At 36.1% G+C, this 22,837-nt stretch overlaps 1 protein-coding gene across 24 annotated transcripts in view; it reads right to left on the bottom strand.

Annotated features, from left to right (window-relative positions):
- MEF2C (myocyte enhancer factor 2C) overlaps window positions 1–22,837 on the bottom strand; it is a 170,420-nt gene that overhangs the window by 79,223 nt on the left and 68,360 nt on the right. For all 24 annotated transcript variants that reach the window (XM_032156859.2, XM_032156861.2, XM_032156870.2 and 21 more), the window contains one exon: window positions 6,808–7,011. In XM_032156859.2, the coding sequence (XP_032012750.1) occupies window positions 6,808–7,011 (204 nt within the window). The remainder of the gene's footprint in view (window positions 1–6,807; window positions 7,012–22,837) is intronic.

The following is a 22,837-nucleotide window of genomic DNA, read 5'->3' as shown; positions in this document are numbered from 1 at the left end:
CATTATCATGCCAGCTGGTTATTTTGCCCATTAGTTGATGCAGTTTCTTCATAGTGTCAAATGTCTTTACAATTTGATATGTTTTTGCAGTGGCTGGTACCAGTTTTTCCTTTCCATATATAGTGCTTCCTTCAGGAGCCCTTGTAAAGCAGGCCTAGTGGTGACAAAATCTCTCAGTATTTGCTTGTCTGTAAAGGATTTTATTTCTCCTTCACTTGTGAAGCTTAATTTGGCTGGATATGAAATTCTGGGTTGAAAATTCTTTTCTTTAAGAATGTTGAATACTGGCCCCCATTCTCTTCTGGCTTGTAGGGTTTCTGTTGAGATATCTGCTGTTAGTCTGATGGGCTTCCCTTTGTGGTAGCTCGACCTTTCTCTCTGGCTGCCCTTAATATTTTTTCCTTCATTCCAACCTTGGTGAATCTGATTGTGTCTTGGGGTTGCTCTTTTCGAGGAGTATCTTGTGGTGTTCTCTGTATTTACTGAATTTGAATGTTGGCCTGTCTTGCTAGGTTGAGGAAGTTCTCCTGGATAATATCCTTAAGTGTTTTCCAACTTGGTTCCATTCTCTCCGTCACTTTTAAGTACACCAATCAAACGTAGGTTTGGTCTTTCCACATAGCCCCATATTTCTTGGAGGCTTTCTTCATTCCTTTTCATTCTTTTTTCTCTAATCTTGTCTTCATGCTTTATTTCATTAATTTGATTTTCAATCTCTTATATCCTTTCTTCCGCTTGATCAATTTGGGTATTCATACTTGTGGATGCTTAACAAAGTTCTTGTGCTGTGTTTTTCAGTTCTATCAGGTCATTTATGTTCTTCTTTAAACTGGTTATTCCAGTTAGCAATTCCCTTAACCTTTTTTCAAGTTTCTTAGCTTCCTTGCATTGAGTTAGAACATGCTCCTTTAGCTCAGAGGAGTTTGTTATTACCCGCCTTCTGAAGTCTATTTCTGTCAGTTTGTCAAACTCATTCTCCATCCAGTTATGTTCCCTTGCTGGAGAGGAGTTGCGATCCTTTGGAGGAGAAGAGACATTCTGGTTTTTTGGAATTTTCAGCCTTTTTGTACTGGTTTTTCCTCATCTTCATGGATTTATCTACCTTTGGTCTTTGATGCTGGTGACCTTTGGATAGAGTTTTGGTGTGGACATCCTTTTTGTTGATGTTGATGCTATTCCTTTCTGTTTGTTAGTTTTCCTTTTAACAGTCAGGCACCTCTGCTGCAGGTCTGCTGGAGTTTGCTGGAGGTCCACTTCAGACCCTGTTTGCCTGGCTATCACCAGCAGAGGCTGCAGAACAGCAAAGATTGCTGCCTGTTCCTTCCTCTGGAAGCTTTGTCCCAGAGTGGCAGCCACCAGTTGCCAGCCGGAGCTCTCTTGTATGCGGTGTCTGTCGACCCCTGCTGGGAGGTGTCTCCTAGTCAGGAGGCACAGGGGTCAGGGACCCACTTGAGGAAGCAGTCTGTCCCTTAGCAGCGCTCGAGTACTGTGCTGGGAGATCCCCTGCTCTCTCTAGAGCCAGCAAGCCGGAACATTTAAGTCTGCTGAAGCTGCGCCCACAGCTGCCCCTTCCCCTAGGTGCTCTGTCCCAGGGAGATGGAAGTTTTATCTATAAGCCCCTGACTGGGGCTACTTCCTTTCTTTCAGAGATGCTCTGCCCAGAGAGGAGGAATCTAGAGAGGCAGTCTGGCTACAGTGGCTTTACATCTATATTTTTATAAGTATAAAATTAGAAGCTAATTAGATATAATGAATGCTCAAGTAAAGTAGATATATTTTCACATTTACATCCATTTCCAAATTTTGTGATACTGAGTTTGTAAAGAAGTCCAATTCCGCTATTTGCTGCATTTGCTTTTCAACAAAAATTGTACTCAGTATTTTCACTAAACTACATAAGAGCACTTAGCTCGTTGATAACTTTCATCAGCATTGTGAAGCTATACAAGTTATAAACTATTTTAAGGCTTTTCCCATCCCAATTTAGGCCTTAATTATTACTGTGCAGAAAACATTTTGCTGCAGCAACTGTTCTTAGATGTCTCTAAATCAAAACAGAAGTCAGGATTCAGGTGACAGCAAATAAAATTTCCAAAATAATAAAATATCAGGTAAATATAATCTCTCAACTCTCATCTTCTCTCTCTCCATCTCCCTATGTCCCTTTCCTTCTCTCTCTCTCTCACACACACATACACACGCACACATACACACACACACACAGACACATCGAGTCTTCCTCTAAAAAGAAAAACCAATAATCCTCTATTGAGACAGGTGTGAATCAAAGGTTTCTTCTGCAGGAGTTACATCCATCTCTGAATTTCCTAGAGAGCAGCAAAGGGCCTTGTGTTTTATTCCCGTTCCACACTTCATCACTGGACTGTGGGCCCAGACTGAAGGAGTAACTCATTAGAATCACTGAGTTCACTGAGGGGATGAGAGATTCCTTCCTGGCTGGGTGCTAAGTGATACTCCCATAAGGATTTTGTGGTTACAAAACATGTGCTGGATATGGAGGTAACCTGTCTGGGAGTCCTGTCACTCCAAGGATCACCTGGAATGCTCTGGAAAATCACATGACCTGGCTGAATGAGTTCTGTTGAATTGTTTAGCCTACGCCTTCATTTCAGCAGTTTATACTGCATTAATGAGGTTATTGTTCCTTTGCCGTCCAGTTGTTCCCAAGCTGACTTTTTGCATATATGTTTTACATCCTTAACAAGAATGCCTGTCTCCTGCTGTTTCAGAGTCTCTTGCAAGTGCTGAGCATGAGTGGAGCTTGCTAAATCATTGCTAAATGAAGCAATGGGCTGCAAGCATGTCCTGTGGGATCTGCATCTTCAGATCATCCTGAAGTACTCAACAACCACATCTTCCAGGAACAGAGCCCAACATAAACTGGTAGGGTTTGCTGTCTTAGACAGCTAAGAGAACGAGGAGTGGAGCTAGTGAACAAGCAGTGAAGGGGGCAGTACCTTAATGCCATCCCAACTGAATTTCAACAGTCTGACAGGCTAGCATTTTGGGTAAATATCCCAGTATACTTGTCACAGAGTTAAATAAAATGGACTTTCTTCAAAGGAAGTGCTTTTAATACAATAACTGTTTTTGTTTTTTTTAACCAATGGATTAAAAATTTAACACATTTACTAAATCTGGCATATTTATATATTGTATCTAAACAGATATTCAAGCTGCATTATAATATAATAATAAAAAAACCGATCTCAGTCTGTCTGTTAAGCCTTTGTGAGTCTTTGTGCCATTGTTGGAGTAGTGCTAATTATCAAGCAAAGACATGATAATTACACAGAGCTTTTTCCTAAAAGAAGGAATCTTTTTCAACACCCACACACTGCACAATTTCCTATGACCCTGTAGCACTACTCTGGTATGGCCCAGAAATTTGTATTTCTGTCTAAAGGCTGGAAATTATATTATTTCTATCTCTCCCCATACCTTTTCTTCTTGTGAGTAAACTGTTTTTAGAGGGTTAAGGAAGAGGGGTAATGGTCCAAATGGGAAATATAAAACTAATGACCCTTCATGAAACATCTTATGCTCCTCATTAAACTTATTCAGTTAAACGTATTCCATTAAATTAAAATAAATAGGATTTAAAATTTTACCCAAAAGTAGTAAACAATCTTAACTGTCGACTTTATGGTAGATCCATTCTAAGAACGAATTCAAATCCCTGATGTATCATAGGTCTTTGCCTCCAACACAGTTTATGTACTAGTGCTGCAGAGGTTTTCAAATTTAGTGTGTCTAAGAATTACTTGGGAACTTTTTTTTTTTTTTTTTTTTGAGACAGAGTCTGGCTCTGTCACCCAGGCCGGAGTGCAGTGGCGTGGTCTCGGCTTGCTGCAAGCTCTGCCTCCTGGGTTCAGGCCATTCTCCTGCCTCAGCCTCTTGAGTAACTGGGACTACAGGCGCCCGCCACCACGCTCGGCAAATATTTTGGATTTTTAGTAGAGACGGGGTTTCACCATGTTAGCCCTGATGATTTCGATCTCCTGACCTCATGATGCACCCGCCTCGGCCTCCCAAAGTACTGGGATTACAGGTGTGAGCTACCGTGCCCGGCCTACTTGGGGAACTTTTTATAAATGCAACTTCCAATCCAGATCCCCTCTTCTCCACCACGTGTCTCAAGTATCCTAATTTCAGTGATCAGCACTTTGAAAAATACTCCACATGAAGATGATGTAAATTTTATCAAGCCTAGCGGTCCCATCTTACTTCTTTTTCCATGATCTCTGTTATTACTAAAATGTGGAAAAGCCAAATATGTGAAGAATGCATAATTCGGGGAGTTGAACAGGACGGACCCACAATGTGTTAGACTTACATGTTATGTTCATCCAAATAATTGAGCCATCGCATCTCTAGATTTGGCCCAGGAGCCTCGAGGTGTCTTTTTGAGAGATTCAGAGATTTAATCTACTGATGTTAACAAGAAAATGGAGCCGGTTCTTTACTCGTGTTTTACAAGTATTGCTTTTTAAAAAATTATAATCTTGCAAAAGCACTTTCAAATCCAATGCCTTCATTTTTGAGATGAGAAAACTTCAGCCCAGAGAGGTACCCAACTCACCACACTGCACAAAAATGCAAGAAAAAGATTCAAATGAAAAACAGTGACTCTTAACCCAGTGCTGTTTTTGTGGCATTTAAAGAAGTCTGACATTCAAATATCCACCTACCAAAAAATATGAAGATTTCATACAATATATGAAGTGGGTTTTTTTGTTATTGTTGTTAAACAGACAGGGTCTTGCTCTGTCATTCAGGCTGGAGTGCAGAGGCACAATCTAGGCTCACTGAAGCCTTGACCTCTCAGGCTCAAGCCATCTTCCCCCTTCAGCCCCCCAGGTAGCTGGGACCACACATGCGTGCCACCATGCCTGGCTAATTTTTGTATTTTTTTTGCAGAGACAGAGTTTTGCCATGTTACCCAGGCTGCTCTCAAACTCCTGAGCTCAGGCAATCCGCCCACCTAGGCCTCCCAAAGTGTTGGCATTATAGGCGTGAGCCACCGCACCTGGCCAATATATGAAGTTTTAAGTTGCCTTCAAGTCATATAATATATTCCTAAGAAAAACCCTCGGAAGATGAATGTTCTAGGTTTTAAACTCCTTTAAGAAAGCAAATTTTAGAAGTCAACATATTTTCCAATTGGCTCATTATGTTTCTACAGCATTTCACATGACATTAAGGACTAGCAGTTCCATTGTAATGATAAATTCCAACTCAAATTCTTTTGTAACTCTGACTTTTGTTATAATGGTTTTAGTAATGAGATGGAGTTTTGAGTAAATAGTTGTTTTGTTTTTTGAATTTATTTTACATATGTATTAGTGCACACACACAAGCAGTGTTCACCTTCATATTTTTGTACTTTCATATTTATATGCAAATAAAAAACTATCTGAAATGCATAGATAAATTTGATCAGTGATCCTAAATTTCAAGATCAAGGCAAGCACACAATTCAAATTATCAATAAAAAACTAAAATAATGCATAGTATTTTAAGCACATATCACCCTAGGTCTATTTATCATTCACTTTTATTTCTCTGAAATTATTTCCTTGGCCTCGTTAGGCAAAAATAAAGTATAATAATCAGCTCAATACTTTTGAAAAACTTTCAAATAAAAACAAAGAAATGAGAATTAGTCTTAGACGATTGTAACAGGTAAAAGGGAGATGGATGTGGGAGGCATATTCATTTGATCAGGATTAGCACTACACTTTTTTACAATATGGAACCAGTCTAAGCAATGGCAGGAATGACGTGTACTCTGGCAAACTGACTCTTGAGTACATACTTTTGAAACACTTATTAATTTTCTTTTCATTCTGAGAAAGCAGGCACAATCTAGGGAAGCCAGAGTAGACAAATAGATGAAGAAAACAGGCAGATGGGAACCATCCTTATTATACCTCTTCCTTCTTTGTTTCGTAGTCTTAGTCATTGCTCATGAAGAGTACTACAAAGTATTTAAATAGGATCGATGCTGAAAACGTTTAAAAAGTTCCAGCCAAAACTGTATGGTATGTGACTTATGCTAACACATCTAAAACTTTTTTGACTTTCAGCATCATGCTCATTTATTTTTGGCACAATAAAGCAATTTTTTAAATCTGACATTGATTAAACATTGAGCTAACATTTAGAAATTCATTTTCATCTGATTTCTGATCCCATGTATATTAACAGTTTTCACTGATATATATAATGATATAATTTTTAGGAAAAAACATTTCTAGGAAAATAATTGCCTTTACTCTTCCAGCAAGAAAGCATTCAGAATAATGAATTACAAAGAAGAGACATAAATCGAAAAACTGAAAGTGTAAGGGTGGGGTGAGTTCATTTTTAAATACGTTTTTTCTTTGATGATGCCGGGAAACTATTATATACCTAAAAAAAATGATCAGAAGTGTCTAAAGTATGGATGAGCTATTCCCTGGCAAGAGTTCCCAATCATGGTGTCCTGATACACAGCCGTGGACGATGACCACTTGCAAAAGATGAAGCAAATAGTTTGACACTGGTATTTGATTTCTAGCAAAGACCAGATCTTACACGGTCTCTATCATCACATCACTCTAACTTTTGAGGGGGAGAGAAAAGGTGGAGTAAGAGTTGCGATAGATAATAATCCTAGGTCTATCTATGGTACTATGAACATCTTAAGAAAAAGAACATGATGTGTGTATGTGTGTGTGGCAGGGGGAGGTCCAAACACCCCGGCTTGCGGAGGCTTAGGGCTCACCACGCATGCTCACTCACCTCCACGATGTCTGAGTTTGTCCGGCTCTCATGCGGCTCGTTGTACTCCGTGTACTTGAGAAGCACTTTGTCCATGTCGGTGCTGGCATACTGGAACAGCTTGTTGGTGCTGTTGAAGATGATCAGCGCAATCTCACAGTCACACAGCACGCTCAGCTCGTAGGCCTTCTTCATCAACCCAAATTTCCTCTTTGTAAATGTCACCTAGAAAAAAGAAAGCAGCCAAAAGTTTTTAAAAAATATTCATGCATGTGTGGTTTTTTTCTTTTCTTTTTTCTTTTCCTTCACAAAACAATGGTGTGCAGTTGTCAGAGCCCTTGGGCACTAACACATTTAGAAAGAAAGCAAATAAATCTAATATTAATTTCTGCTTATCATTTGAAAATGTGTGATTTCTAGCTTGCTGCTGAATGTGAGACTCTAAATGCAAGATTTAATGTAGGGTATTTTAACAAAGGTGACCAGGGAACTGGTCATGTTTCTTTGAGCAAGTTAAGATTTAAAAAAAAATTAATTTCAGCATGGTTAACATATTTCCCAATTAATAATTAGTTTGGAGCTTGTTTTTGATTATTTGAAGAGTGGACATGACATTATGAACTTAGCATTTTAGATCTGTGTTCATACAAGTCTTAAAATTGTCTAGTCTCATGTCATTTAATTGAAAACACTTGAAGGGATATGACTGTGATCTCAGACGATGTTGTATTCTGTTTTCTAGAAACCCAGCAGGGCACTGGGAAGTCCGTTAGCCATCATATGCTTAGGGTTTTGGTTTCATTCTTCTGTGTATCTTTCTTCTTCTCTCAGGCCAGAAACTGTATTGTTAATGCCACCATTTTCTTCTTTTAATCTAATCCATTACCAAGACCCATAATTCCTTTCCTCAAAATATTTCTCAGGTTCACACTATTTCCCAGGCAACTCTATCACTCATGTCCTTATCACTTCAATTTTGGACAGCCTAGCAGCTTCCTGTCCTAGATGATCTCCCTGCTTGGAATCATTCCTTCCTCAATTCAACTCAAACTGCAAAGCCTCACTCTTTCTACTGTCTTTTTCCTGATGAGCTGTCTACAACAGCTCCCTCTCCCTGGCTTTGAAAACTTCCTACCTGCCAATCCTACCAAATGCAAAAATATATTTCACTCTTCCCAATTTCAACTCTCTTTTAATTGAACTTCAGCTTGTTGCTCTAGTCTGGCTACTGAAAAGGCGTGAACATTCTTTTTTTTTTTTTTTTTTTTTTGAGACGGAGTCTCTTATAAACCTTTATATGGTCCAGTGTTTCCCAGCAGGTATTCATTCTGCAGAGTACTGTTCCTATAAAATACTCCTTAAGAAAAAAGTTCAATGGCCTAATATGTTTGGAAAAAGAGGCACATTGGTATATTAAAGGCTATGAAACCTTTTAAACTTTGTTTAACTTGCTTTTCGAACCTATTGCTGACATATCGTTTGTTTCTTTGCATATTTATTTATTTTGAGGAGCACTTACTATCACTCTTCAGAACTGGGTTTTTGAGGCACATATTCTGGGAAAAGCTCATTTACTTAATTAAGCTATTGTTTTCAGAACGAACCATTTAAACTTTTTCATACCTTCAAATCCAGCCCACCTTGCAGAGGCCAGCTCATTTTATCACAGATTTGTGTGTAATTCCTAATTGCATATTCCTACCCTTCATCTTTCTCTTTGTCTCCAGACACCCAATGCGTGTCCTCCAGTTCCACACCTGTCTAAACATCCTGGATTCTCAAACCCTCCAAAGTTCAACCTCATTATATTCAGTCTAGAATCTGCTGCCGCTTTTGGAATCCCCATCTCACCATAAACTCAGTCATCCAAACTAGAAACCTCAGAGAAAACTCTGAATCCCGGCCTGCCACCTTCTCCCACTCCCCACCCTCCCCCACAACTAAATAGATTTATGTTGACAAGGACTGTGGGCTAGCAGACAGAAAGCCTGACCTCCCAGTCTCCTCATTTCTCCACATTTGTTAATTATTGTTTTACTTATCACCTTTTATTTTTCCTTCATATTACAATCACATTTTATATTTTCAAATAGACAAAATATACACAAAAATATACAAAATATATACAAAAATATGCAAAATCTATTTTGTATACAAAATATACAAAATAAAAAAATACACAAAACTGTGTATATTTTCCTGTGTGATCTGTTTAACCTCTCTTCCACTACAGCGCATGCTCCACAAGGGCATATGCCGTATTTATTTTGCTCACTACTTTATCCCCAGTGCTTAGATCAGTAGACAAGTGTGGGCACATGGTAAAAATCCATGGCATAAAAATTGATAGGGGAAACTACTATGTGAAATCTTTAGAAAGATACAATTGATTTATGTTATATATGTGATAAATTTTCCCACGAAATTTTTTTAACAACTCATATGCAAAATTTTTTAACAATAAATATATTCCTTACTTAATAATAATTATATTATTTTATCATATTGACATTGAAGGTAGTACGGTAGAAAGCAAATAACATAGGGTTTGTATTCAGAGAACTCTGAAGCTGCATGCCGAATTTGCTAGTCATGTGAAATTCACTTAACAACTTCTTTTTTGTTTGTTTGTTTTTTGAGACAGGGTCTCCCCTGTCACCCAGGCTGGAGTGTAGTGGTACTAGTATAGCTTACTGCAGCCTCCACTTCCTAGGGTCAAACGATCCTCCTGCCTCAACCTCCTGAGGAGCTGGGACTACAGGCGTGCACCAACATGTTCTGGCTTTATCTTCATTTTTATTTACTTTTAGTAGAAACGAGGTTTCCCTATGTTACCCAGGCTGGTCTCAAACTTCTGAGCTCAAGCGATCCTCCCGCTTAAGCCTTTCAAAGTGCTAGGATTACAGGCATAAGCCACCGTGCCTCGCCTCACTTTAAATAAAGTTCTTTGAGTTTGATTTTTCACATTTGTAAAACAGAGATTTATACCTACTCTTAGGGCTGTTGTGAGGATTGTATCCAATAATGTGTGTATAGTATTGAGTATAATGCTTAGAGTAGGTGCTCAATAAATACTAGTTCCCACAAATTTTTTAGTTGACTTAACCAAAAAAGAAGAACTAGCAAAATATACTTGTCTTGGTGACTTGAAGAGTCTACCATTTATGGCTATTTGAGGATGCTATTATGACTGATAGAAAGATAAAGCTGTAGTGACCATCGTTTGGAAAATAAGGCATTTAGGTATTTACTAGCCCATATCAACTAGTCAATATTTACTCAGTTACGTTATTTACATTTCAACTTGGATAATTCTTCTTTCTTGTAATTGTCAGTGTTTCACCTTCTATTTCATCTTTATTGATTGTCTTTCTAAAGTACTTCTGATAAAACATAGCTAGTGTTTTATTTTCATATCTGATTATCATACTACTTTAGAAACTTTTATTCTGTTTTATTCAGATGAGTCATAATTGATATTAAGGATGGGCTGAAAACCATCTTTTTGGAATGAATAAAGAAACATAATCATTAATTACACAGAGCTGCACTAAATGTCTTTTAAAATTTCTTTTAGATCCAATTTTGATATGAAAATGTACCTGCATATTGGCATTTTATTTAGTGAAACAGGCTACAGAATACGTTCAATACAGAAGGCACTGACCTAGACTACTTTCATATATCTAAAACCACTTTTAATCAGACTTCATGACCACAAGCTATATGTGGAATGTCTCAATACAGTATGGTTTCTGTTGTACTCAGACCTCAGAATTTTGCACGTTACAACGCTCATAATCGAAGTACATTTCAGTACAGAAATATCATTAATGCCACTATTTGTGTTTACTTTTAGTGCTCCTCAATTTTTGTGTAACCAAATAGGCTGCTGGATAATGCATACTTATTTAATAATACCCGTCAAAGAAGTCAGTGCATATAGCTTCTTCTGCAATTTAAAACTGCAAACTGAAATAATGACTGTATTAAAGCATGTAAGAAAATATCTTCAAAATCTACTCTTAATTGCTCTAAATTTAATTCTGCATTATGTTCATATTCTTCATAGCATACTCAAAATGTATTTTATAATGCTTTTTCTCATTGTTCATAGTTAGATAAAATTATTTTTAAGCATTAGGCTTTCTAAAGAGATCTGGAATATTACTCTTCATTTAAAATATGCCACTCAATGACAAAGATTTCAATTCTCTGCTTTTATACTTAAATAATGCATTGTGATGATTACATTTTTCTTAACTTGATAATAGTTTGTAATGGGGACAAGTCCATATTTCTTTTTAAATAACATGTTTGGAACCTTAGGTGAGGCAGAAAGAGGTTTTTACAGTAGTTAGGCAGAGTCACTCTTTTCCAGTATTTACATAAGTCAACATGTTACTAAATTAAAGAGACTTAATGTGTGATATAGCATAGAAAGCAGAACTGCTATGTAAGTTTTTTATTTTATGTTTTTTCTTTATATTTTTGAATCTTTAAATAGCCCCAAATGTGATGATGGTATGTTAAGTTTTACAGTGGCCCTGACTTTTAAATCCTAGAATAAGGACAGATATCGTACATCTTATGTTGATAATGGCTCTAGAACCTATTAGGTATGAAGGAAAAACAGAAATTAGAATTTGAAATTGAGAAAAGAAACATTCATTAAATACAACACCATACAAATCAGTTACTAAAAATTTAAGAAAGTCTATTCACAAAAAATATAAAAATAATTTGGCCAAGTTTTATGGAGCATTTTCTGCGTGTCAAACATTATGCTAAGCAATATTTATTGAATATTCTCTATGTCAGACATTTGTGCTAGGTACCGTGGCTTCCATTACATAAAATAATATCTCCCTTGTTCATATCAGTTCCTTGTGGCTGGAGAAAAAAAAGTCATTTAATTCCATAACGTTTAAAAGGAATTTTCTTTATTTGGAACAAAATGCATGACTTGGCCAACAGAGTTATATTTTCAGTCATGTCTAATAATTTGAATTTGTATTTTTATCTAGAGTTGGGTGAATTCAGTTTTTGTTTTCAGTCTAAGCTTTTCTCTAGACTGAGCTAGAAAAATAATAGTAGATGTAAATTCAGTCAAGATGAGTATGAAATGAAATCCACCCTACTGGTTATTTCTAATCTTGACTTGGTGAAAGCTGATTGTGGTATTACTCCCATCTCTCCTTTTCCACCTGGCCACTGGATGCGCCCATCATGCTGTAAGGGTTAGTTTAAACGCCAACTTCTTTCTTTGATGTTTCCCTTGTCACATTCAGATAAAACTCATTCCTTTCTCATTGTAGTCCTCCAGCACTTTTGACAAATCTTTATTATCAGACTTACTCCAGTATTACAAAGTTGGTTGTATATGAGTTTTCCCTTCTGCCAGATTTGAATTCCCCAAAGACTCTCCCTCAGGCCTCTCACAGACTCTCACCAGTGGCCACTCAATGAACCTTTGCTGAATGAGTGGATTATGGAATGGAAATACTCCATTTTGAAGTCTGAATGTTTCGGTATAATTTTATGTTAGAGAAGATACTGTTTTACTTGCCTTTTAAATAATTTAATCTCTCAAAAATAAGAGATTTTGGACACATATACCTTTATTTTACTACAATGTTTAGCTTATTAGTGACACAAATCTTAAGATAAAGTAATTACACTATCTTGGAATTTATAATAAAGAAGGTAAATGATATCTGGAGAAAACTATATATGTAAATATGCTGCAGACTTCAAGAAAAATATACTTCAAAAAGTTCAGAGAAAAGTTTTTTTCTTTTTTTATCCCTTGCCTGGATGACTCATCATGAAAGATGAAAAAGTCTGAAGATAAAAATTTAATTTTACAATCACAGGATACAGAAAGAATGGGGAGGATCCATGGGTTCAGGATGACTGAGTTTGTTCAGCACAAACGTACTGAACTTTCTGATGAGTTCAGATTTTCAAAGAATAAGCATTTGGAAAAGTGATGAAATCCTCATGCACAATTTGAGACTGGATGGTAGTAATTTAGCTGATTTAAATATGGCTGTTGAACTATAATTAATGAGGCCAACTTAATTGATCAATGTTAAGTTTATCAAAAAGTCTCTAGTAAAGTGCCATGGAGTTCAGTACTTTTCCCATCCTAGGAGACATTTTTGTCATTGGTTTAGATGGGTATATAGATAGGCAGGCTTATCAGATCTGCACGCAACATATATCTGGGTGCTTGAGCAAACCCAGTAGGTGATGGAGTCTATATCCATAGCACCTTCTACAGCCTTTAGAAAGCCGGTCACAATCAAGATGAATCAAATGAAGGTAATTTTAAAGTCCACATTCATATTTTTAAAAAATAATTATAAAAGCTCAGGTTGGAGAAAATTATGGAATTTTGGGAAAGGATCTAAAGTTTTAGTGTTCTATAGTGGTAATTAATTATCCTACTGATCTTTTTGTTTGTCAGAACCATCTTTGGTAGTGTATTCAGTTCTGAGGGTGACATTTTAAGAAAGCACTGACAAAATTAGAGCATCTACAGGATGGTAAACAGACTGATGTAGGGTCTGAGAACAATTTTGCATGAGGAACCGTTGAAAGAATCTGGAACGTATAACTCAGAAAAAATAGAATTAAAAGTGAAATGCTAAACATTTTCTAAGGTCTGAAGCATATGCCCATGCCAAGAGGCAAGATTAGTAAGCATTGTTGAAAATCACAAAGAGGTTCAAAACAAGGGAAAATCTAGTGATGAGAACTGCCTAAGAGTGGACCTAGTCTCACCAAGCAGGAAGCAGCTCATTTCTGAATATGTTCACATAGAGCTGGATATCAAGGAAGATGTAGAAGGGGTTCCTGAATTAAGCAGGAAGTTAGACTAGAGACCTTTAAAATATTTATTCTAATTTTTAGATGTTCTTAATCTATGCCTAAGTATCATAGAGCTTTGAGTTAACAGTGAATGGCACTGTGGTTCACCAAGCATGCACCCTACAGAATCTCCGATGTTTCAGTTACTCAATCCCACCCATACATTATCGCCTCTAATTTCCATATTTCAAGAAATAAAATAACTTTTTTTGTGGCTAGAAGAGACATAAAAGACTAAAGAATTTGAGTAGACAACATTAAATGATGTACTGAAAATGCACAGAAAAATAATTATCCAGATTGATAAAATAGAAAATCACATTATTAAAGAAATTTTAAAGAAGCAGGATATATGCATCATGACTAGGGCAGTGCAATGTAGAAAGAAAAACATAAAAATTGAAAATCAAGTCCCAGCTCTGCCTTTTATGAGCTGTGTGCCCTTGCATAAAGTTGCTTAACTTACCGGAACCCCAGTTTCCTCACCTGGAAAGTGGAGATAATAATAGGCATCATACAGAGTTTTATGAGAGGTTGAGTAACGGATATAATACAAGTGTAAGTAACTTGTTAACTGTGAAACACTTTACAAGGCAAGTAGTATCTTCTCTGATGCACCAGGCTTAGTTGCTCCTTGAAACTTACTGTAAAAGACTGGTCTCCTAGGACCTGTCAGCTTGTGTTACCATTATTTACTTAGGTCTAGATTAGAGTGTCTCTTTCAGCTATATCCTAGCTTTTCTTGAGTACCTGGGCCATCTTTTGTTCATTCTTGTAGCCTGACATCCAATAATAATACTTGGCTAAATAAATATATGTTGATAGAATGAATAGATACATGGACAGAGGAATTATAGTGTTTTTCGTAATCCAAAATGAATAGCTGAAAATAAATTTCTATGGATGCTCAGACTATGTTAACAAGAAGTTTGCTACTGAGAGAGGGCAATTTCATATACTTGTTTTATTTTTTTTTGTCATTTTAACTCACAGTAAAAACTTACATCTGGTAAAATTAATCAGGAGAAAAATTGGACTGGGTCAAATTTTGTGTGTGGGTTTGTTGGTGCAAGTGAAGCATATCAGATTTCTTATATTATTTTTTAGATAACAGTGTTGCTTATTTTATAATTTTTTCTAAGAAGTTCAACAATTTTATAATAAATTATCTCCCTACATTCGACAGTATCTCTTTGAACTTATTCTTTAGCACAGTTTATCATCCCTATTTTTCAGATGGATACTGTAAACAAAGACATGAATTGCCTTATCCAAGGCCCCCAAACTTGTTCCTGGGTGGACTAGAAAACCAACCCTCTTCACAAAAAATGCATCTTTGTTTCTGTTAGTCAGTGTTCCTTCCCTCTTTTAGATAACTATGGATTTTAGGGGCTGAAGTTCAGCTCGATAAGGACCCAGTCAACTGTTTATTGAGCAGTGTGCAGGCACTGTCATTTGTAATGTTACATTAAGAACCATCAGAAATTCTGGTAACTGCAAGCACAGTAATGCATAACATATTAATTAATGTAAGGACTGCTTTCTAGGTTAAAGTCAAAAAATAATACTAAGAACACTAAATTGAGAGCAAGTTGGTTTCTAGGTTCTGACAGTAAATCAAAGCTACTTTTGTATAGACTCTGCAGCCAACTCTGCCCTCAGACGCTCCGGCCATTCCCACTACAGCCACTGAGAACCACATGCATGCACTAGTGGGCACAAACTAGTTCTATATTTATGGAGGTTTATTTTAATTTCAGAAAATGGGAAGAATTTTCGTTGGTAGTAAATACAGGTCTGCTTACAGCTAGAATAAAAAAAGGTGGGCCTCTGATTTACACAGGCAATGTAAATAACAAGTTCTAAAAACAGAGAAGGAGTCCTGTATCATTTCCTACAGGGTAGGGAAATTAGTTTGACTACTGTGCAATGGAAAGGACGCTTCATAATCTTTCTCCACTCCACACGCCTGCCCCCTCCTTCACCCTCCCAGGCCCGGTCCCATTCATAAAGTCACCTCAAAGAACTTTCCTGCCATATTAACTGTGGTAGTTCTTGCACCTTACAGGAAAGAGTTCTGAAAGAAAAGGACCTTTAGAAATAGCAGCTACTCACATCTATAATAATAATTGAGGCCCAACTCCAAATTGCCTCAGACATATCACTAAGGAAAGCAACAAAAATCTCATCTGTGGGTCCCAAATACTTCTTTCCACCAAACACAATATTTTTAGCCTAATCTTAATTGAACCTTACGGTGCTCAATGAATGGATAATTTTTTGTTTTTTTTTATTTTCACCATTCTTTAACTCATAAATAGTAGTTTTTTTGTTTTAGGATGTGTTTGGGATTTGTATACCCAGCTAATTCTATTTTCAAAGGTTTGAGGTTTTATCATTTTTTTTCCCTCCAAATAAGAGTCATGATAAATATAACCCTCATTCTGTGAAAATATTTCAGGTCGGCTTCTCTGCCTCATCCCCCCACCTAGATAATCTCTCAGTTTCCTCCCAGTTGAGGAAACAGAATGACTAATGAGTGACAGATGGACAGTTCACAGATACAATACACTCTGTAATCCAGGAGCCACAGGTCTTCCTATGTGTTTAAAGGGTTAGGGCTGGAGTCAAGAGTCTGCAATGACAATCTTTAATTGGGAAAAAGGGAAATGCTCTCCTAAATGCTCTTTCTCCACCTCCCTTGTTCCTGACAGTAAGTAATGGCACAAATGTTCTAAAGTATTCCTCTTCGGTTTTATTTTGTTTAATTCAGTCTGTCATTAGAAAGGCTTGTGAGCTTTAGGCCCGATGATTACTCTCGGTGGGAGGAAGCAGTGCCTCTGCAGACTTGTGTTCTAGACAAGCGTTCCTTTATACAATGACGGGGCCTGCCATCGTAAATGAAAGGCTCTTTAAAGAGCAGCGAGGGACTCTTTTAAGCAGACTGCTACCACGTGCTTGTAACCCTCCAGCATAACTTGCGAGGATGAGACAGCAGTGTGTTCTGCTGCAAAGGGGACTATTGTCCTCATTAGCCTCAAGCAAATTGAGCCTCGTTTCGCTGAAATACAGTAGTATTTCCAAAGGATTTTCAATTAGTAGTTCCTAAAATTCTGAACACAATAAAAGGATTAAAATAAGGGGTTTAGAGTGTGGAATTTAGAACTCTACCAACCCCTCACCCTAAATCAACATCCCAAATCCCAAAATAAAACTCTAAATCTTATGCATTGGAGGGAAAATAATAAATCACAATTAGATCTAAATTAAATAATCGAATGCACATTAATGAAATGAGTGTTTATTAACAAACTCGAAAGAGTTTGAGTTTTAAAATGCATCAGCTGAATTCTGATGCATTTGTCTACATGAGGAAAAGGAACAAAGATGACCGAAAATTATTAACTTGATCAGGATTTAAGAGATTTTACTGTGGCCCATTTTAAGGCCTAGGAATGTTTTGCCTTTTGAAAAGAGAAGACTAACACAGCAGGCTTCACATTTTTTATATGTGCTGCTCAGGTCCGCCTGGTTTGTTAAAGGGCTAATTTTCATTCTAAATCCAATCTGTAGATGCAGTCATAAAATAAATACCTTTGTTTCTCTGTGTCTCATCTACATAAGAGATATAATTTGAATCTGAGAAGAATCAAATAAACCAGATTAATATTTTGGGGGCAAAAACATGTTTACTAGTTCAACAAAGCCAAATGTACCTAAGGGAAAGGTCAAAGGATACTTCATTCCCTGCTGAGCAAATGCTCAGGAAGCACATTTGTCTACATTTTCCTGTCATAACAGGAAGAGTGTAACTTCTTCCTTTCCACAATAGCTTAGGTTTTACCTCATAACTCCAATATTTTCTCCCCCAGGGCCTTCCAAATCAATCCTTGCAAGACAGAAGGCTGTCTCCGTTATAGTTTCCAAACAGTTACATTTGTTGAAATGTTATTTAAATGTTAGTGATTTCTTTAGTTAAACTGTTCCAATTTAAAATTAAAAGTCAAATTTCCAAACATTTAGATTGGTTCTCTAATTCTTATTAATGGTCCAACATATTTCAAAAGAAACACAAATACACACTACATATTATGAATTTTTAATTTATTTCCTTAATGATGTCATTTACTTTATTTTTTTAATTTTTTGCCAAAGCCATTATCCTCAGAAAAAATAAAAGTTTCCAAACTACCTTCAACAAGAATACATTGGGATGTAAACTTTAAAAATACCCTAATAATTTTTGAAGTACTTTCATTTTGAACTAAATGTTAAAGAAGTGCAGACTGCAGAGGACATGGCTTTTGAAACAATTAGCATCATGTCTTTTAATCTACAGTTTGGAAGAAACTTCTCGGTTTATGTGGTCTATTTATAATGTTAATATTTTTAGTGTTGGTTTCTCAGTAATACAATGTCACACAGTTTGTGCATTTGCAAAGCTAAAGGTGACTTGTAGGAGACAGAGTGGTGTGTGCATGCATTCCCAGAGGTGAAGGGGGCCATTCAGTGTCAACGTTCTACATAAAATGAGATACAATAAATAAAAGCATTAGATTCTTTTTAAATTACAGTTTTAAGTAGAAATTATATGAGATACACAAATTAGAACTGGAAACAATAAAAACCCCTGAGGCCCTCAAGTTCAAAGAAGAGTGACAGAATTCTAGATTTTGGCCTCTCTCAGATTTCCTACCAAAGGAAAGTGAATGAATGAGATTGACGGGAGTTGGAGCAATATCTTTGTGGCAGTAAAGAAGTAGACCTAGCTGACATAAATATAAAATATCATGCACCGAACGGGATAAATAGTAAATGTGTGGCACACTATTGCTGTGATCCTACTACATGGTGGGGAGACTATTTGTGAATTGTTTTCAAATTGCTAAGGGATAAAATGGAAAGGAATGGCCTGAGGTCACAGCTGTTAAACATACATCTGAGCATCCTGCCTACTGCTTTTTTTTTTTTTTTTTTTAAATTTGGAAACTCTTGGAAGTATTATTTAGGTCATTTTCCCTTCTGGTTTTCTTTTTCAACTCAATCACCAGCAATTCCAAATCTTTGAATAAAAACTTTCCCTTGGTAATTTTAAGATTAATAAAAGAATGATTTAACTTATATGCATGAGGAGCTTCTAAGAAGGCATCCCCAATATGCGGCAATAGACCCTATAATTCAATTCTGATGGGTATGATGTCCTAAAATATTACTATGACACACCCTAATTTTATTTATATGAAATAAGTTTGGTATAATTTTTAATACAAGTGTCGGGTAGACAGGCAGCTGTTAAGAAATGATACTAAGAAAAAACAATCATCATCATCATTATTATGAGGTATTCGTAGGCTTATTTTGGATTAAAAGATAGGAAAATCAATAATTTTTCACTGATTGAGCTTTTTTTCACTAGGTCTGAAAAGAGATTCTAGATACTTCTTGATTAACAAATGTAATTTTTCTATAGTATTTAAAGAAAAACTCACAAGTCTGGAAATGCTGTTTGTGGAGGTGGCCAAAAAAAGTGCATTTAGCAGTGGTGACTGCATCTTCCATCTATTCTCCAACTTATGGTTTGGAATTCACCAAAAAATTATTTTTTTGAAGCAATTAATTTGTATTTCTCAATTATCCAGTTACTCACATTTAAAGAGTGAATGTATCTCTCTTTCAACAAATTTTCTATTAGGTTATTAAGATGTAACTCCCAAATTTAGAACTGTAATTAACTTTGTGAAAACCAGGAAAAAGTAAGGAGTAAAATTTTTTCTTTTGAAAGAGTCACTTGAGGGAATCTATACATCTCTTTTTATTTTTCAGTTTAGTGTCGAATAGACCAGATTTAGTTTGAAAACACATCAGTATGTAGAAACTGTCAGAAGCTGCATCTACACTGAACACATTTTTTCCAGCTTTTTTCCTAGTTCATCTTATATAATTTATAATTCATATGAAGAGACTGAGATGGGGACATAAGAAGAGGGAAAGTTAGAAAACGTAACAGCTATGAACTCTGAATTCTTTTAGTCATAAGGGGATTCTCCTGTTCTATTAACAGGAGAATGTTGCTAATTGTCTTTAATTTGTGCTCCAGTTATTGCACTGATAATTACATGAAGTTTTGTTTGCTGGCAAAAACTATTAGTGTGCCAGATCTGATGAAAGAAAAGAAAACTTAAGGCATTTAAATATATTTCTTCCTTAACTTACTATTTTAAGCCCTAACTGTGTTATCTGACAAATATTTAAATGTCTTTTTATAACAAGTTGCACAAATAAATTTGGGCTTACCTCTCCTATCCTTTCAAAGTAGGAAAGCTGAAATTTTCAAATACAAACATACAAGTAAATAGGTTTAGGCTAAGCATGCCTATTTTTTATATATCTTTCTTCCTAATATAACAGGATTTCTAAATATATTGTTTGTAGACAGAGTCATATAAGGACAATATTCATTTAAAAACTGTTAAAGGACCCAAAATTACAGCTAAATAAGACAAATGCATTCAAGTGTTCTATACCACCAAAGGATGACTACAGTTAATATATCTTACAGTTTGAAATAGCTAGAAGGAGGATATTGGATGTTTCCAAGACAAAGAAATGATAAATGTTTGAGATGATGGATATGCTAACTACCTGATTTGATCACTGTACATTATACATATTAAAACATCACTGTGCACCCTATGAATATGTACAATTATTTGTTAATTTAAAAAATTTTAAAGACAGAAGAAATGAAACAACCCCCCCAAAACCATCTGTGCATAAAAACCAGTTTGTTGTTGAATTTTTTAAACCTTTGCATATATATGTTATTGTAAAATCCAATAAAAGTGTCACAGAAAAAAAATCTGTTTCAGGAGCATGATTAAAAATTGGTAGCATGTGAAAGAGGGTAAGATTGCCTAACTGATGGAGATATTTCAAGGGTAAAAAAAAATGCCGATGGAGAGACTGAAACTGTAGTGTTAGCATAAGCTGGAAGCTGGTAGTGATAAAAATGGTGAGGAGTAGTTAAAAATAATTTGGTCAGTAACATATATTTGAAAATAGGTCCCACAAGCATAAAATTTAGGAAACGACTTCTCCCCATCCTTGTCATAAATCCTCTGCAAACGTCCTGTGTGATCTTTCCTTCCTGTCCACAAACTATCCTCTCTGCATCAGCCCACTCCTGCTCTGGTATCATTCTCTAGCCCCTTGTTGGCTTCTGAAGGTTCCTTTGTGCTCCTGCTCTACCTGTTCCACTTTTCCATCCATCTTCTCAATACCCTTTTAAGATAAAACCCTCATGAAATGAAGGTTTAGGTAACATTCTTTATTGTGCTACACAGTACAAGAGTTGTTTTGATAGAAATCACATTAACTATAATAGCTAATGGTTCAAAGAGCCTGAGTCTTAATAGGAATAGCTAATAGGTAAATTTATTGAGCACTTATTATGTGGTGGGTGCTTTTATTGCTCCATTTAATTATCTTAAATACCTAATGAGAAAGGTACTAACTTTTTTTCATCCTCACTCTAGTGATGAGGGTACTGCTGAAGCTCAGAGGGGCTAAGTAACTTGCTAGAGGGTCATATAGCTAGTAAGTGGCAGAACTAGGACAAGAACCAAGTTTGTGTGTCTCTAAAAACTATGCCTCTTAGCCACCATTTGATTATACTGGATGCAGTATAATGTAATTGGGAAAAGCAATAACATGAAACCATGCTCTTAGTTATTATATTACACTAGATGCATCATGACATAATCTTAAAGAGCATAATTTGTTTCCTGTTGAATATGAGAGACCTGGGCTCAGATCTTGGTCACTTCCCAGTTTTAACTGTACGATCTTGAGCCAGTTATTTAGAACTTATTAGGACCTTCAAAGCTTTGCAATATCTGGGTCCTGTCTAACATCCAATCTTTTCTCTCACTTCTCTACAGTCATACACCAGGCTTAAGTCCCACTGGTCTTCCTTCAGCTCCTCAGTCAAGCTTTTTCCTCTCTTAAGGAACTTTGCAAATACTGCTTCTGGAATGCTGTCACCTGCCTAACTCTGAATCATCTTTTAGCTCATCTTTTAGCACTTCCTCAGGCCTTTCTCCAACCCTGATGTAAATAAAGTACCTCCTATTATTCTTTCATAGCACATATAAGTGAAATTTTTGTTATATATTTTTATATATTTCATGTCTGTTTAATTCAATCAGGGGTCCATAAACTGTAGCCTACAAGTGAAATCCAAACGCCCTGTTTTTGTCAGTAAAGCTTTATTGGAGCACAGCCACACAGGTTCATTTACATATTGCAAACGGCTTTCAGACTAGGTAGGGCAGAGCTGAGTAGTTGAGAGAAAAACTATATGGCTCACAAGGCTAAAAATATTTGCTATGTGGTCCTTTACAGGAAAGCTCGCTGACCCCCTAAAGCAGAGGCTAAGCTGGATGAGATTCTTGTTCACCACTGAATACTTAGTGTTAGGTACACTACAGTCTAGTAATATTTGTTGATTTCACAAATAAATGAATTACTCAGCCATAAAATGGGACCTATTAATAAAAATTAATTGGAATTAAATATATATATATATATAGTTCTTGGCACATAATTGGTAACTACTTTTATTAGGTTGTCTGAAAATTTCTGTAAGATAAATTAACAATTCATGATGTTATTTTTACATACTTGCTTAAGAAATCCATGTTGTCTAAGCTTGAAACTAAGAAAGAAATAGTTTTTGTAAACTTGGAAATGCCAAAAAATTCTTTTAAATAAAAAAGGCTGTCAATTTTTATTCTCACCTAAACTATTTTATGTATTGATGTTTCTGAATTTGAGCTGTTCCCTACTTCCATTATGAAAGACAGCTAAAGTAAAGGTAAAATTCAATTTAAACAGCCATTCTATTTCACAACAGTTTTATTTCTTAATGATATATACAACTTATCACATCAGTGCTGTAATATTTCATTTCACACTTGAAGTCAGTATTTCTTTTTCTGGAAAAAACATATCTTGTTCTGTGTATAGCTAAATAAACAAGTGCAATGGCAGAGCAGTCTTTGACAACTTTTAAGAAAAGATGACAGTGAGCCATTGCGTGAGGTTCTACTGGACAGTCTACAGTGGGGCAGCTTCAAAGAGGGCAAAGCAGCTAACATTTTTCTTTGCAACACGT

The sequence above is a fragment of the Hylobates moloch genome, unplaced genomic scaffold (assembly GCF_009828535.3).
Source record: "Hylobates moloch isolate HMO894 unplaced genomic scaffold, HMol_V3 SCAFFOLD_6, whole genome shotgun sequence".
Classification (NCBI taxonomy): Eukaryota; Metazoa; Chordata; class Mammalia; order Primates; family Hylobatidae; genus Hylobates; species Hylobates moloch.
This window is presented reverse-complemented; position numbering and strand designations above follow the sequence as displayed.